At 35.3% G+C, this 12,029-nt stretch overlaps 1 protein-coding gene across 4 annotated transcripts in view; it reads left to right on the forward strand.

Moving 5' to 3' along the window:
* The window catches only part of PIK3CA (phosphatidylinositol-4,5-bisphosphate 3-kinase catalytic subunit alpha), a 90,969-nt gene that overhangs the window by 44,647 nt on the left and 34,293 nt on the right, over positions 1-12,029 (forward strand). For 2 of the 4 annotated variants that reach the window (XM_033211754.1, XM_033211757.1), the window contains exons 2-6: positions 6,257-6,684; positions 7,201-7,410; positions 8,835-9,085; positions 10,791-11,036; positions 11,749-11,834. In XM_033211754.1, the coding sequence (XP_033067645.1) occupies positions 6,333-6,684; positions 7,201-7,410; positions 8,835-9,085; positions 10,791-11,036; positions 11,749-11,834 (1,145 nt within the window). In that variant the 5' untranslated portion in view covers positions 6,257-6,332. The other 2 variants (XM_033211756.1, XM_033211755.1) reach the window with 2 other exon arrangements.

Below are 12,029 nucleotides of genomic sequence, written 5' to 3' on the forward strand. Positions count from 1 at the left end.
GGACTGTGGTTTGCAGAGGCAGGGCTTGGGATAACTTAGCCACTGGGCACTTACCCAGTTGATACCAGGCAATTCTTATACATTACAGGGATCAGCAAAGTTTTTTTCTGCAAGATGCCAGATAGTAATATTTTAGGCTTTGCAGGCCATATGGTCTCTAGAGCATCTGCTCAACTCTGTTGTTGCAGTGCGAAAGTATTATTGACATTATGTAAACACAGTTTGTTACCTGTGTTCCAATAAAACTTTATTTACAAAAGCAAGTGGTGAGTTGGATTTGGCCTGTGGGTCTTACTTTCACCACCCTTGCCCTAAATAATGAAATCTAGAAATAGAATTCTAATGTAAATAGAGAAAGGCTTTCAATTTAGGGATTGAAAATCAAGCTGTCAAGATGTCATTGTCTTCTTGGTCTGAAAGAGTACGCATCAAGTGTTCAAAATAGTGAATTGCCCAATGAATTAAGAAACTTTCCAGTATAAAAGTCAAATGACAATGAAGAATCTGATACTGTTTTTTACTCTTTATTTCTGCTACTTACGTTGTTCTTAAAGGTATCGTTACTTCTGCTGGGTAGTACTGTCTACCCAATTGGACTGCTGATGCAGACCAGTCCATACCAACAAGTTAACGCAGGTTCAGGCTTTCTGAAGATGTTTAAGTACTTCCTTCCTAAGCACAGTAACTTTTAACAGTAATTTTAACACCAGAAGAAAGAAGTAAACAAAAATGTCTGATGATCAAGGCATCCGTTGTCACATATTTTGTGCTCTTAAGGTCATACAGCAGAGCCTCTTGTATTATCTTTTGGTCTGTTGGCCTTTAGTTTATACTTTGTAAAATGGTGGTCACGTCAGTGCTGACTAGAAGAAGGAGATGCTACTATAATCGGGCAGGTTGGCCTTCGCTCAGAAGTGACCATTGACTGATAGAAAACAAAGAAATGGGAGGCATTCAGCAACCTGGGGTTGTTGATTTTAGGACCAGAAATGTACCCCCAACTCTCCACCAAATTTCTCAATAATCCTGAAGAGCTTTGCTGTTTGTGTTTTAGTATAGCCCAGTAATTGGTGCTTATGATGAGGACTGTAATTCATCAAAAAGGTAAATTGTGAATGGTGCACACGCACACACTTCTAAGAAAATAGGACTGCTCTATTTTGAACAGTCTTCAAACTGAAATAACTTATTTTGATATATAGAAAATTAGGATAAGCAAAGCCAATTTATTTACTCTTAAGACTTCCAGATAGTAGTGATTTGTCAATATGCATATGAATCTTTGGTCCTGGCATTCTGAACTCAAAACCTCAATAGACTGGTTTCTTGACCCTTAAAGTGTTGTATTTTTAGTAAATACGTTTCTAATTCTGTGACCTTAAACCTCCAAACTACATTAGGATTGCATAATTTTATAGTGATTTATCCCCCTCTATTGCTTTAAATTTAATAATTCCATCTTTTTTATCAGTATTTAATTTTTTCTGTAGTCTAAAGGCCCTTTTATTTAAAATGTTATATATTCTGATTTCTTAATTTTAGGGATTTTTCTCTAGACAATTGAGAATATGTAATTTTTACACTTTAATGTTCATTTGATTATAAGCTACACTTGAAAAGCAATTTTTAAAGAAATCTGAGAGAATTTAAAAATCATTTTAAAAGCATCATGTCATTTTTAGCTCAAAATACTTAAGAGACTTTTTTTTTTTTTTTTTGGAGACAGGGTCTCGCTCTTGCCCAGGCTGGAATGCAGTGGCGCCATCATGGCTTGCTGCAGCCTTGACCTCCCAGGCTTCAGATCTTCCCACCTCAGCCTCCTGAGTACCTGGGACCATAGGCATGTACCACCACACCTGGCTAATTTGTTTTTTTTTTTTTTGTAGAGATGGGGTCTTGAGCCCAGGCTGGTCTGGAACTCCTCAGTTCAAGCGATCCTACTGCCTCAGCCTCCCAAAGTGCTGGGATTACAGGTGTGAGCCACAGCTCCCAGCCCAGAGTCTTTTTACTAACAGTGTACAACATAAAATTCAAACTCTAACATGTTTTTACATCTGGCCCCTACCTACCTTTCACCTCTCCTTCTTTGTCACATCCTCCACCTGTTACCATGCACTTTAGACTCAAGTAATAAAAAACAGCTTGTATTGCCAGGAACAGGCTGCATTCTTTCATGGTCTGACTTTATACACACACTCTTGTGGCAGTCTAGAACACCCTTCTATAGGCTCTCTTACGTTCAGGCCATACCCTCTCTGTGAAATTTTTAATCTATAATATTCTACTGAAACTTTACCTCTCTGAAGCCTTCCCTAATCTCCTCAGGCTTTTCCATTGTTCGTATTCTATCTTGTAACAATTATCACATTGTTAAAGTCATTCCCCAGTAAACTATGAGGCCCTTAACTGCAGAAGGGAAAGCATCTTTTTAACCTTTGTTTTTGTACCATACTTAGCCTTGAGACTGACACATTAAGCAGGTACTTCTCAACAAAAACAGGGTAGAGAGAGATAACAAGGGATTCCCGACACCTAAGCTGTAGATAGCTATAACATTTCAATAGGAATCTTCGGAATCTGGGGAACTGGAAGCAGCTGGGAAAGCACCGGCATCTGAGCCACTCCACTCGGTACTGTTCCAGGCTTGTGTGTGAGCCTTGCTACCTTCAGGTATTAGCACTTGAAACATAACTTCTTTATGAAGCTCCTTATTTACTTGCCTTCTTGGTTAAAAAAAACAAAAACAAAAACCGAAAACCTTTTCTTACCCCATCTGGTGCCAGCAGTGTATAATTCCTAATAAGCTTGAAAAGGTAATGTTGGTAATACTTTACAAGTTTATTGCTAATGTTTAACATTTATTAAGTGCTTACTGTGTGCTGATCTCTGTGCTTATGTATTTTTCATATGTCACCTCATCTATCTTCACAACAATTCAATGAAGTAGATGCCATTATTATCCCAATTTAACAAATGGGAAAAATGAGATTCAATGAGATGAACTAAACTACCCAAGGCCATACAACTAGTGACTAAGGGGGCCAAAATTTGAATCTAGTGTAGATTCAAATTAGAGCTCATTCTCTTATTCACTACTGGTGAATATTGCCTGGCCATAACTGAAACCCAAATAACAGCATGGTTATAGTATGGGCTTTAAAATAATCTAGACCTGGATTCAAAATCCATGTATTGGAGGCAAGTGACTTCACTTCTGATCTTCAGTTTTCTCATATGTAAAATGATAATATCTTCCTCAATAGAGTTACTGCCCACTCAAGTACATGGTACATACTCAAAAAACAAATGTTAGTTCCATTTGCCACTTCTGCACTTTATGTGAACCCGGAGGTAATGGTTTGTACAGAATAAGGCCTGGCATGAGAAGACAAATAACCATCTGACAAATAAAAAGACTGTCATTCTGTCTACCACAATGTCAACCCGTGCCTGCCTTCCAGGATCAACAAGTGTTTTATTACCATAATCATGTTTATTCTCTTAATGAAAAGGGTGTGTCTTGAGTATTTAATAGTTAATTACCCATAAATATACTACTGTAGACTAAGGAATAAAACCAGTGATCTGTCTACTAACTAGGCTTCTTTCTTAATAATACTTAGGGAACATATGAGGGTTCCCTGTGGGCTGTTGTTTATTATATAAAATAGTTGCTTCAGTAGTTCCATAATAGAGACCTGTCAGTGCCATTCAGCAGAGAAAAATCATAAACACAGCTGCTGTTTTTGTGTGGCTTGTGGTTTTGGTTTTGTTTTCATTTGAACTTTTTTATGCAGGCATGTCATTTAAAAGTAGTCATTTGGCGTTTTCCCTTGCATTCTTCAAATTTTTTGTAGATTTAAAAAAATTTAAGTTAATTCTATAATTGTTCATACAGATTGATCCATCTGGTCTTTTTACTAGCCAATGAAATTTTTTACATGTAGGAAATAGGACAATTATTTTAAATATTATAAGTTCAGTGGATCTCTTTTATAAGTTTGAAGAAAAATAGTTTCAACTATCAAAAAATAATTTTCTTACATTCTTCATTGTTTCCAGTTAATTTCTGTATTTCTGTGGGTGGGAAAAAGGCTAAAAATTTCTGCTATTCCTACTCTTCACATCCTTTATATGTTATAACTCTGAAGCATACCATAATTATTTGTTTGCAACCAAGAATTGGTACAGCATAAATGTATAATCAAATTAGGCCCTCTCGCTCTCTTTTAAGTCACCCTGGCTATGAGGTGGAGGTGGATTATAGGGGGCAGGCATAGATTCAGGGAGACCATTTAGGCCTTTGCAGTGGTCCAGAAAAGAAATAGTGATGACCAGCCCAAATACCACAAAGAGTGGTATTTGAAAGAATGTAGACAGAATAGAGAATTAATGAAGCTTGTTGATGGGTTAGATGTTGATTGGTGTGAGATGGAGAGAGGAGTAAGGGATGGCAGGTTTCCTCTCCTCTTTCTTGTGTTCATTCAACTCTTATCTTTTTTTTTTTTTTTTTAAAGATAAGAGTCTCACTCCGTCGCCCAGACTGGAGTGCAGTGGAGCGATCTAGGTTCACTGCAACCTCTGCCTCCCAGGTTCAAGCGATTCTCCTGCCTCAGCCTCCTGAGTAGCTGGGATTACAGGCATGTGCCGCCACATGCAGCTAATTTTTGTATTTTTAGTAGAGATGGGGTTTCACCATGTTGGTCAGGCTGGTCTCAAACTCCTGACCTCGTAATTCACCCGCCTCAGCCTCCCAAAGTGCTGAAATTAGAGGTGTGAGCCACTGCACCTGGCTGCTTATCTTTAAAGGATTAAGTTTATATTACCTACTATGGGAAACCTTCCCACCCCAAACTTGATGACCATGTTATGTGCTTTTATAGAACCTGGCACTTCTCCAGGATAACATTTATTCTGTTTTGTAAGTTCTCCAGGATAGCATTTATTCTGTTTTGTAAGTGTGAATTTAATTACCCCACACACAGCACACACACAATTTTCATATTCTTTGCTTTGTCTTGTGAAGGCAAGGGCCATGTCTATCTTAATTCATCATTTGATTCCCACACCCAACATAGTCCTGGGGATAGCACCAATGCACTTTTGGTGCATAAGCAAACAGTGTCATTTATAGCTGTTACCTACAATTCCTGATAGACTAATCAAATATAGTAGATTATCTGGGCCTTTTTGATTCATTTCTGTAGCTTAGCTTTCTTTTTTTTCTTACTTGGTATCTCTCACTTTGCCTTTTGATATACTCTTACAGTTTCACTCGCTGAATAAAAGAAAATATAAACAGCAAGAAGTAAACTTGTGTTTTATGGATTTTGATAATATCTTCTAAAAGACCACCAAGATTGTTTATGTCTTAAAAAATTAAGGGCCTTCAACTCATAATTAATACTTAATAGTTTTTAAAATATTACAAACTGATTGGAACATGGCACTGACAAAGAGAGTCATGGATCTTATTTATGTGTAGATTCATTTCAATCAGAAGTGTTAGGACTGGGTTATTTGAGAAAGTAGGTAGATCATTACAAATTCATCCTCATACTTCAAGGAAAAATCATTGGTGACACTTTCTAATATTGTGAATATATACCTAAATTATACTTTAAGAACAGAATGTCTAAGATATCACCTAGATAAGAATCAACACAAAAAGAAAAAGGAAAATTACAAAGATTGATTTAAGAAAGAAAAGACTAAGCCATAAAATTTCTCATTATTACATGAGGCAGAGAGTGAAATGAGGGCAGAAAAAGGAAAAGGATTTGACTTCTCTAGGCATGGTTTTACTTATTTTAAAATAAGAGCAGTGGACCCATGATCTAAAAGATTCTTTCTGGCCTAAATTCTGTTGTTCCATAAGATAGAAGAGAATAATAAAGGTGATATGCAGCGGGAATTGTGGGTTGAATTGCAGCTTACTTTTCATTCTTCCCATAGCGGTATCTCTGGCTTGATGAAACCTGACTTAGAAAATCCACTCAAATATATATAATGTTTTCTTAAATTACTTTATTAAATTTAATTAAATACAAGTGGCTTTTCTAATCTCTGCTGAAATAAATTCTTTATAGCCTAATTTAGAGCAACAGTCTCGATTAAAATATTTAAGATGAATTATTACCTCTTAGCTTAATCACGTCAAACCATGGAAAATTAGTTTTTACATTTTAGCAATGTTATAAATGTATTCTGTAGTTGTTGTATCTCTTTTAACTTACGTTTTCCTTCTTTGATTTAGGTTTCCGCTTTGGGACAACCATACATCTAATTCCTTGAAGTAGTTTTATATGTAAAACCTGCAAAAAATCAGAACAATGCCTCCACGACCATCATCAGGTGAACTGTGGGGCATCCACTTGATGCCCCCAAGAATCCTAGTAGAATGTTTACTACCAAATGGAATGATAGTGACTTTAGAATGCCTCCGTGAGGCTACATTAATAACCATAAAGCATGAACTATTTAAAGAAGCAAGAAAATACCCCCTCCATCAACTTCTTCAAGATGAATCTTCTTACATTTTCGTAAGTGTTACCCAAGAAGCAGAAAGGGAAGAATTTTTTGATGAAACAAGACGACTTTGTGACCTTCGGCTTTTTCAACCCTTTTTAAAAGTAATTGAACCAGTAGGCAACCGTGAAGAAAAGATCCTCAATCGAGAAATTGGTATGATACAGTATCCTATTCTAAAATGCAAATAACTATGAAGCTTAACTGTTGTCTCTTACTAAAATATTTCTGTCTAAACCAATACCTTCATAATCTTAAATAGCTTTCTAAATAAAAATCATTATAAATCTAAAGTAGGTTTTACTATTGAACTATGGAACTATTTTTAACACCTTGATATTATTCCATACGGTTTTATTTAAGACATATCATTTGGGGGATGACTTACATTTGTTACATCTCAATTTTGTTATTCTTTTAAAAATGATTGATAGGAATGTTTGCTGCCTTTGCTCTAAATTGCTGAATATATTATTTTTTATGTATTAAAAATATTTGGGACTTTATCAACTCTTAATATATATGCATTCATCAAAAAATTTTTTTCACCTAGAGGTACTTTTTTTACTCTATTGTGATCTTCCAAATCTACAGAGTTCCCTGTTTGTAAAAAAACATGTTCATACTATGTATGTAATAGAATGTTATATTCTTTATGTAATTTTATTAAAGGTTTTGCTATCGGCATGCCAGTGTGTGAATTTGATATGGTTAAAGATCCAGAAGTACAGGACTTCCGAAGAAATATTCTGAATGTTTGTAAAGAAGCTGTGGATCTTAGGGATCTCAATTCACCTCATAGTAGAGCAATGTATGTCTATCCTCCAAATGTAGAATCTTCGCCAGAATTGCCAAAGCACATATATAATAAATTAGATAAAGGTAAGAAAATGACTAATCTACTCTAATAGTTACTATAATGCAGTCTTCTGCCTGTGCCTAAATCTTTGTATAGTCTTTTTTGTTTTTTTTTTTTTTCCAGCTAGATAGTAAGCTACTTGAAGGCAGGGACTGCTTATACTGACAAGACATAGTTGAATGCTAAATACAAATTGTGTACAATCAATATTTATGGTTGAATTTTTGTATGAATATGATACTGATTTCTTGGTAAATTGTCTATAAAGCGGAAGAAATATGAGTTTGAAATTTACTGTTTTTTAGGATTCAGAATTAGAGCTGATTATCTTTTCATAAATAAAAACAAGTATAAATAGAAACATTTCATGAAATTTTGGGAAAACTTTATACATTCTTGTTGTTACATACAATAAATACACCAGAAAAAAATAAGTAATTTTCCTAAATATTAAATGCAGTAATTCTGATCATGAGTGATAATATATAGGTAGATTTTTGACATTTAATGTATCAGTTTCTAGAATTAAGTGAACAGGAAACTATATAAACTATATTGTTTTCGAAATACATGTCATTGTATCAGATAAATGTCTGTATTTTTCAGGGTAACAAAGTAAAATTATCAATTTGAGTTAACTCTCACACACTATTAAATATCAAATCCTGTCAGTAGACTAAGTTAAGACATCTTATTACTATTTTATCCGTATTTTTGAAAGTCGTTTAATGCAACATAAGATCTTTCAAAATTCTATTCTAGCATATATTTTTAAGTGAAATGCTTTTTTCATTTTCGCCAGCATTTCTTGTGAAAAATTTTCAACATATAGACAACTTGAAAGAAATTTACTGTGAACACCCAAGCCTCTCTACATAGTTTGTCTTCCCATTTTCTCCATCTTTCTCTTTCCTTTTTTTTGGCCTCTTGGCTTAGTTAATCTTAAATTAAAAGGAGAAAATTAGACAATCCATTTCCTCTCCCCTCTTAATTTTCTTACCTTTCCTCCCTCACATTTTCTGTCATTCTAATTCAACATCTTTAAGCCTCCATTGGTTCTTTGTTTACTTCCCATGGTTACCAGAAACTCTCACCTTAGGCACTGTCGAACCTTTGATACCATCATGAATCACTGTTCATAGGGGCGGTACCCATGCAGTAATGTCATACAGTTTAGAATGGAAATTAGTTTGGTCTCAGATACCTGTGACCCACTTGTCACAGTTTTGTGTGCTTGTCATAAAACATGAGAGTTGGGAATGGTCTGGCAGCCCACTCAGATATGAACATTTTCTATTTCTACTGATATTTACCTAGTTTTAATTGGGCTGATTAAAAAGCATTTCTGATATGGATAAAGTAATGATAGTGCACACTTGTTGAAATTTTTCCCTTGAAAAATGAAAGAGATATGGTGATTGCATCTAATAATGTTTTCCTGTTATAGGGCAAATAATAGTGGTGATTTGGGTAATAGTTTCTCCAAATAATGACAAGCAGAAGTATACTCTGAAAATCAACCATGACTGTGTACCAGAACAAGTAATTGCCGAAGCAATCAGGAAAAAAACTCGAAGTATGTTGCTATCCTCTGAACAGCTAAAACTCTGTGTTTTAGAATATCAGGGCAAGTATATTTTAAAAGTGTGTGGATGTGATGAATACTTCCTAGAAAAATATCCTCTGAGTCAGTATAAGGTGAGTAACAAGTTTCAAAATATTAATTTTTAATTTAAAAAGTAATCACATTGAGGATGAGTATCTTTTTTTTTTTTTTTTTTTTTTTTTTTGAGGCGGGGATGGAGTCTCACTCTGTCGCCCAGGCTGGAGTGCAGTGGCATGATCTTGGCTCACTGCAAGCTCTGCCTTCCAGGTTCACACCATTCTCCTGCCTCAGCCTCCCGAGTAGCTGGGACTACAGGCACGCACCACCACACCTGGTTAATTTTTTGTATTTTTAGTAGAGACAGGGTTTGCACCTTGTTATCTAGGATGGTCTTGATCTCCTGACCTCATGATGCACCCGCTTTGGCCTCCCAAAGTGCTGGGATTACAGGCATGAGCCACCACGCCCAACCAAGTATCTGTATTTTTAGAATATACTTATTGATAAGTAATATTAGTAAATACCATTTGTAAGTTTATTCTTTTAATTCTGTGATTAATTCATTTGAGAGGCTGAAAATGTTGGCAGTTACTCTAGCTCCCACATATAGCTATTTCATGAGTTTTGTTGTTGTTGTTGTTGTTTGTTTGTTTTTTCAGACAGGGTCTCGCTTTGCCTCTCAGACTGGAATGCAGTGGTATGATCATGGCTCACTGCAGCATCAACCTCCGAGGCTCAAGCAATCCTCTCACCTCAGCCTCCTAAGTGGCTGGGACCACATGCATGTGCCACGATGCCCAGCTAATTTTTTTTTTTTTTTAGAGACAAAGTCTCATTATATTGCCCAGGTTGGTCTTGAATTCTGGACGCAAACAGTCCTCCCACCTCGGCCTCCCACAGTGCTTGGATTATAGGCATGAGCCATTGTGCCCAGCCTATTTCGTGATTTTTATCCCCTCCAACCAGTGGCCCTGGAATGGATTGAAAGAGACATTTCAAAAAATCCATGACCTACTGTTAAGATATACTATTGGTACTTTCCTACTCTCTTTTTCTGTTTATTAAATAAATACCTATAAGAAGCAACTATGTTTGTGCCAAGCATATGTCAAGTACTAATTTACAATACCAAATAAAACTTGGTCCTGGCCTTCAGGTTGCTTATTGTCTAGTGGGGCTTATGGGTAGGAAAATAATGTGTATACAGTAACCTTTATATTAAAAATCTCTATCCTAACTACCATTTCAAAATTCAGACCAGTGTATTTAGTATTTTTTGTAAATATTTATCCATAATATTACTGGTCTCCACTATTTGTGTTTTTTTGTTTTAATTTTAGCAAAACTAATGTTTGTCAGTACGTTTGCACAAAAAAGCAAGTGAACAGCAGCCTTTGGGTGGGACATCAATATGACTTAATAGATTGAATGACAGAGGTGTCCTAAGTGATACTGTTTTTCTGTTACCAAATACAGTGTTTTCATAATTAAGTATCCCGTGATCCTTGTTTTTAATTCTTTTTTTGGCCTCCAGTTAAGGGTAGAACTATAGTTTCAAAAGTTGACCTTAATTTTTTTATTTATGCAATTTATATTCGGAAGTGTTTGGTTGATCTTGTGCTTCAACCTAAATCCTAAATGTTAGTATTTTAAATGTTATAGCAACTACTAATAAATGTGGTCTATAATGTTTATCGCCTTTGCAGATTAATATGTACATTCTCATAATACTCTTACATGTTACTTTTAAAATGAAAAACCTTACAGGAAATGGCTCGCCCCCTTAATCTCTTACAGTATATAAGAAGCTGTATAATGCTTGGGAGGATGCCCAATTTGATGTTGATGGCTAAAGAAAGCCTTTATTCTCAACTGCCAATGGACTGTTTTACAATGCCATCTTATTCCAGACGCATTTCCACAGCTACACCATATATGAATGGAGAAACATCTACAAAATCCCTTTGGGTTATAAATAGTGCACTCAGAATAAAAATTCTTTGTGCAACCTACGTGAATGTAAATATTCGAGACATTGATAAGGTAAAGTCAAATGCTAATGCGTATTATTTTATAGAATTTATTTTATATAACCTTTTTCTTGAACTATGCAGTAATCTGTTGACCTGTAGTATGTTTTCAGATGGTTAGGAGAACACCCAAATCTCCGAATGTAAAAATATATCATGAATTTTACTTGAGCTTCCATCTACCTTAGCTGTTATACAGCTCACAGTCATTTGTTAATAATTCTAATATTCACAATTCTAGCTCTTAAAATCAAAAGTTTTATGGAATTCGTTTGGCAGAAAGACCTGAGCCAACCTTAAGTGAGGGTTTTTATAATCTTTATTAACCCCACTTAGTATAAATATTCATGTATCTTATTAAAGAAATATTAATGTCTTTATGAGGTACTGCTTCATCAGCTAAGGAAGTAGTATTTAGTAAGTATGTTTACTAATTTAGCTTTCTAAAATATGGAAACTCTGAATTACATACCTGCCTTAAAGGGATTGTGGGCCTATATTTATGTTTTAGTAGTCTGATGTCTCCATTGTTATTAGTGGATGAAAGCACCAACTAATTTTGGTGAAGACTCTACATCAGTATTAACTTATTATATATGTGAAGAAAAGGAGAACCAAGCTATATCTAAACAAAAATTCCGTGGTTTTATATTTGAGTCAATCTAGTGTGTGCATATGTGTATGTTGAGTGTATACATTAGTAAATACATACTTTTTTCTTTTAGATCTATGTTCGAACAGGTATCTACCATGGAGGAGAACCCTTATGTGACAATGTGAACACTCAAAGAGTACCTTGTTCCAATCCCAGGTGAGGAAGTATATAGACTTATATTTCCAAAGGTTATATTAGTGTTTAGCAGTGTGATCAATAAAAGCAGTATTTTTTTTAGACCAGCCTGGGCAACAAAGCAAGACCCCATCTCTACAAAAAGTTTTTCTTAAAAATTAGCTAGGCACTGGCCAGGCACGGTGGCTCGCGCCTGTAATCCCAGCACTTTGGGAT

The sequence above is a fragment of the Trachypithecus francoisi genome, unplaced genomic scaffold (genome assembly GCF_009764315.1).
Source record: "Trachypithecus francoisi isolate TF-2019V2 unplaced genomic scaffold, Tfra_2.0 Lachesis_group0, whole genome shotgun sequence".
Lineage (NCBI taxonomy): Eukaryota > Metazoa > Chordata > Mammalia > Primates > Cercopithecidae > Trachypithecus > Trachypithecus francoisi.